This window comes from Schistocerca americana, chromosome 1, assembly GCF_021461395.2.
Source record: "Schistocerca americana isolate TAMUIC-IGC-003095 chromosome 1, iqSchAmer2.1, whole genome shotgun sequence".
NCBI lineage: Eukaryota > Metazoa > Arthropoda > Insecta > Orthoptera > Acrididae > Schistocerca > Schistocerca americana.
In genome coordinates, this window is record NC_060119.1 from 788,303,160 (window position 1) to 788,309,159 (window position 6,000).

At 45.0% G+C, this 6,000-nt stretch overlaps 1 protein-coding gene across 1 annotated transcript in view; it reads right to left on the reverse strand.

Moving 5' to 3' along the window:
* Positions 1-5,677, reverse strand: part of LOC124545570 (neuronal acetylcholine receptor subunit alpha-7-like) — a 581,174-nt gene extending 575,497 nt beyond the window's left edge. The window contains exon 1 of the mRNA XM_047124520.1: positions 5,569-5,677. Coding sequence (XP_046980476.1) covers positions 5,569-5,664 — 96 coding nt within the window. The 5' untranslated portion in view covers positions 5,665-5,677. The remainder of the gene's footprint in view (positions 1-5,568) is intronic.
* Positions 5,678-6,000: the final 323 nt, after the last annotated feature.

Sequence of the window (6,000 nt, forward strand, 5' to 3'; positions counted from 1 at the left end):
GTTATGCTGACTCTCTTTTGGGACGAAAAAGGCGTCATTTTGGAGCATTGCATAGCTAGAGGGACCACTGTCGCCAGTGCATTATACACAGATCTCCTAAAAAATCATCTGCAGCCTGCAATCAAATCAAAGCGACGTGGATTGCTGTCAGCAGGTGTCCTTTTGCAACATGACAGTGCAAGGCTCCACACTGCCTGTACAACAGTTGCAGCGATCACAGTCCTGCATTTTGAGTGTCTTCTCCAACCACCATACTCACCAGACTTTGCCCCAAGTGATTTACACATGTCTCGACTACTCAAAGACGCAATGGGAGGAAAGAAGTTCCGTTCTGATGGAAGAGGTACTCCACGCGGTGCATGAGTGGTTGCGCGGACTACCCAAAGAGTTTTTTTCTAAAGGAATTTATGCACTTTGTACGCGCTGGAGGACTTGCATTGAGCGTGGGGGAGATTATGTTGGAAAGTGGTTCAAAATGGTTCAAATGGCTCTGAGCACTATGGGACTTAACAGCGGAGGTCATCAGCTCCTAGAACTTAGAACTACTTAAACCTAACTAACCTAAGGACGTCACACACATCCATGGCCGAGGCAGTATTCGAACCTGCGACCGTAGGTCTGAAGCGCCTAGAACAGCTTGGCCATTTCGGCCGGCGTTGAAAAGTAATACAGCTCTGTACCACTTCTGCAAAATAAATAAAATTTAAAAAAATATTTAAGGTTTTCATTTGTCTCACCCTCGTATCTTTCAAAAGACGCCTACTGTACATATGACGAGTGCGTATGTGCAATACTAGTAGAATCAACCTGTGGGTCACAAAACTACTAAGTTGTTCTTCGATTCTTGTTTTGGATATTGTTTTCTAAAGCTTTGCGTAGTAATTCTGCCACACGAACACTTATTGTTACTTAAACAGTAAATGGTTTGCTTGTTTTACTGCTCTTCGACCACATTTACAGAGCTGCGCTTCCTCTGTTATTTTGTTTACGTAGGATCTGACCTCGGGACAGTCCAGCGCAGAGCAGTGCTGTGCGGTCTCACTCGCTCTGCAGCTGTCCCTCTCCCGCCCATGCCTACCCTAGCGACGCACGGTCGCGTACGGGGCACTGAACTACACTGCCTTGCGCCCGCCGGGCGCGACTGCGCCCGCCGGACGCAATTCTTGGATGAGCCTGGTATACATGGTCAGAACAAACTTTTTTGTTTTTCTTTAATCTAATTTTTACGTTCTTCACAAATTGCAACATCAGAGAGGCTACTGGCAAACAGACTGACAGCACACCGCGTGCTGTGTGGGATGAGCGACAGACAATTCGGTTATCGGTCTGGGTGTTCTGCGTCTGACGCAATCGCCCTGGCTGCCGAGGTCTGTGGCTCCGCCCCGCACAAGTATGTCGTCGGCATCATGGTTGACATCAGTGGCGCCTTCGACAACCTGTGGTGGCCCTCACTCTTTTCCCGCTTACGGGAGAAGAACTGTCCATGGCTACTATATGGCTGTCTGAGGAGCTATTGTGCAGACAGGGAGGTCTGGCTATCGGCCCGTAGCGGCATGGTCAGGAAGACTGTGACCAAAGGATGTCCTCAGGGCTCTGTCCTGGGACCTCTCTTTTGGGACATTAATATGGAGCCACTACTTGAAGATCTAAAGAACTGTGACGATGTGCTACAGGTCATAGCATACGCGGACGACCTCCTCTTGCTGGCCGGCGGCCGAAGCCGTGAGGATCTAGAGCCGAAAGTGGAGAGAGCCGTAACCGTACTAACATCATGGTGCCACAAAAGTAAAATGACGATTGCGCCCAACAAATCAACATACTTACTTCTTAAAGGCCAACTGGTCAGAAATCCCACGGTAAGAATCAACGGCATCCCAGTTCTTCGGCGCCGGGAGGCCCGACACCTGGGTGTAATCAGCGACGAGAGGTGGAACTTTGCATCACACATTGATACCGTATCCCAAAAATCACTGGTTTTACTAAATAATCTCATTGGAATTGGTCATAAGCGGTTTCACCTTCCACCCAACCTAACCAAATTATACCACAATAGTATTCTGACCTCCATAGTGGGGTACGGATCAGGAGTCTGGGCACACAGACTCACGAGGGTCATGCCTGCCATGGCCGTAAGAAGAGTGCAGCGGAACATGATTCTACGTTCAGCGGGGGCCTACAGGACAACACCTGGAGGAGCACTGTTAGTGCTAATGGGGATCTGTCCACTGGACATAAAAATTCGGGAGCAAGCCGCCTGGTACTGGGCGAGGAAGGAAAACAGGGACAAAATCAGGGAAATATTTGGGGTTTACGCTGGGGACAAGTATGCTATCAAAAAGAGAGGGATTGAACTCTGGCAGGATCAATGGAACAATGAGGACACGGGACGCAGAACTTATGAACTGCTACCGGATATAGAGGAAAGGTTAAAATTCACATTTTCCACACCCACGAGAGGAATGCTGCACTTTCTTACTGGACATGGACCATACCCGACATATCTATGTCGGTTTGGGAAGCAGGCTACACCAGCGTGTGACTGTGGTGCTGCGCAAGGTACCCCAGAACATGTGGTGTATGAGTGCCGCCTCTTCGATGATGTAGCCCATGATTTACGACAACAGCTACCGAACAATGACACGTACCACATATTAAGGCACGAAAACACCTTCAATACCCTAAATACACTTACTGATGAAATCTCAAAGAAAGTACTCAAGAACTTTTTAAGGGACAATCATCAGTAACGGGCAAATACCTTCACCGATTTAGACTTCGTGCACCCTTCCTGTACCGTCGGGCAGGGACTTGGCCAGCCGCCTCACGGCTGGAATCCGCCTTACCCTGGACTAGGAGGGAGGGGGGCACACAAACACCGGAATTGAACGCACACTGACTATGACATATGTAGTTAGATTAGATGTAGAAGATAGGATAACACCTAGAATATACTGCAGCGACACAAAGTTAAGGCCAGCCCAGTGCCAGGGGCACGCCCACTGGGATTAGCTCAGTGGGCCGGGCCAACACCTAGTAGGTTTATAGTAGCACTGGCACACCTGTAACGCTGCAGGTAGCATGTAGTTCCTTAGACTTAGATTAAGTAGCTTAGAACCCCATAGCGGTAGGACTAGAATAATAATAATAATAATAATAATAATAATAATAGAATTACCTGTAGTGTAGAATAATAAAGCTGCATTGTACTGTATCAGCATTAAGACCCACTAATGTAGTTAGGTAGTGGGTTATATGAATAATGTAATGAATTGAATAAAGATTTAAAAAAAAAAAATTTGCAACATCACCTAAGCTTTTCAAGCTAATTAAGGCCCTACAAGCTGTAATATTATTGGGGTTTCCGTCGTATGAAAGCTATAAGTACCCTTGGAAAGGCATTCACCAAGCTACGTATTAAATTATCAACTTATAAGATGAGATCTATTCTTTCAAAGACATTTGGTTTATATAATTTACGTAACTGTAAAGATGCGCATCTGCTGCAGACGCTAATACATCGCCTGCGCAGTCAGAGAAACATTTTAACAGAAGTTGAACTGAGCGTTCCGCCTCAATTTAAATAAAAGAAAAATGACTGTAAAAAATTTTGTAGATCTTCAGATTTTATTGCACTTTTTCTTGTAATGTGAAAGGGTAAGAAGGGGTCGATTGTGAGCCATAAAAATGAGCAGTGTTGCCAGCGTGCAGACAACAGTTATTAATTGGTAAAATTCAAGTAATTCACGTTCGATACTGTAAATCGGGAAGTTATTGTTATACATGTGTTAAACAGTGAAAGAATTGCATCGAAAGAAAGAGAAAGATAATGAGTGTAATTTGCGATATAGACGTGAATCAAGAAGCGATCACAGGACAGTCTGAGATCGCACCAACATAGTCAGAAAATTACTTACGTAAGTTATACTGTTTATAAATAAGCCCTAATTGCTTGTGAGAATTATTTGAATATATTTAGTGTTTACCAGAATTCTTATTCTATTCTTTTCCTTTTTTCACCTCCATGTCATAATATTTTTATAAATGTCAATCAGCCTTTACTACAGCAGATAATACTGCGGCATCCTGGTCGTAGACAGAAGGCCGTTCCTTGTTTTCTATACAACTCATAGCCGCCCCATGTATTAATGATTTCATCTGCAAATGCAATTTTTATTGTTCATTGTTAAAGGTCAGTTAGGTAATTATAAAATTCATACTGATTACGTAAAGGAATCCGAGTTATTCTTTTCCAAATAATAGAAGCCTCTGCGTAATCGAAAACTAGCCTCCTTCTGAGAATGATCAGGAGTCGACCAGAAGACGGACGTCTTCGGCCTCTTTCGTGTTTCCCGTAGCAAAGCTGTGCCAGACTGGTAACACGACATTCTAGTATGTAACACAACGCCTATGTAAGTATTAGACTGAAACTGAAAAAATTGAAATATATCAATATTTAATTTATTATTTTTTTATCATACGAGGGGGCAACGGCCTTGCCGCAGTTGGCGCACCGGTTCCCGTGAGATCACCGCAGGTAAGCGCTGTCACGCGTGGTCGGCACTTGGATGGGTGACCATCCAGGCCGCCATACGCTGTTGCCCTTTTTCGAGGTGCACTCAGCCTCGTGATGCCAATTGAGGTGCTGCTCGACCGAATAGTATCGGCTTCGGTCAAGAATACCATCATAACGACCGGGAGAGCGGTGTGCTGACCCCACGCCCCTCCTATCCGCATCCTCCATGAGGATGTCACGGCGGTCGGATGGTCCTTGTCGGCCACTCGTGGACTGAAGACGGAGTGCTTTTTTATCATACTAGTACTGAATGTACTTCCGACCAAAAAGCGATTCTCTTAGTTGGAATCGGAGGCCTTTGTTAATCCTTTTTGAGTTCTTGTGGTGCAGTTTCCACAGTAACTTTCGTCCCCTAACACATTTTTCTTTAGAAGACAAGTACTAATTTTCATAGGTTTAGCTTTAAAAATGGTTTAACCTATCGAACTATTTTCATCAAAATTTACGTTCCCTATTCATTACCTTAGAGACTGAATTCTCAAAAACAGTGAAACAATTAAATTTGCATTTGTAACTGAGAAGCCAAAATTGCGTGTTCATATATTTAGTTTTTATCCCCTATTTCACTCCATTACTTCTGGAATTACGAAAAATCCCTTCTAAAACGATGCCAATAGTAAAAGATCAACACCCTTTTCAAATTTCGAGTTTTAATTTTACGTACAGAGATCACATTAAAAAACAGACTTTAGCAGAACTTTTGTCTCGTAGTATTTACTTTCCAGTGTTCGCAACAGACAAGTAATGCGCGTCAAGAGGACAGTTTTCCGATTATCCCTTACAGTCCCATCCGTTGGTGGCATTCACTGTACTCCATACACTGACATACAGAGCCAAGAAAGAAGAAACAGAGGACAGGGCAAAGTAGTCCAATTACTTGTCACAAATTAATAAGAGTAATAAGACACGAGCTGCTTTACGCATTAATGAAGAACCAGCCATGAAAAATGGCAACTGCAGCGCCGCAAGCTTAGGGCAGACGGCAGGGTACTCACGACGTCGATGATGTGGTGCAGCGAGATGCCGAAGACGACCTTGAGCGGCTCTGACGAGTTCTCTGCGGGCCGCACGGACGGGTCGTAGTTGGCCATGAGGTAGCGCGTCAGCCGGTACTCCTGCTCGTCGGCCAGCGCTGCAACACACGCATATCCACCATACAGCGGTCGCCGTGGGCGGGCAGGCAGAAGAGCACCGAGCAATGTATTAGTCACCCCCTAGAAAGACTTACTGGTCGCTTTGGAATGCTATAGATGGTGTAGAGCTGCTGTCAGGTGGTTCATCCCTGATTTAGGTGGTGGCAGTGAAGTATTATGTATGTACCAGTCGGCTGTACGAAATCAGCGCAGTAAGATGGATCCATATTGAGACATGAGAGAATGGTAGAATGGAGCTACTGTGTTTGGACGTGTTCATGACCGCAGAGTGAA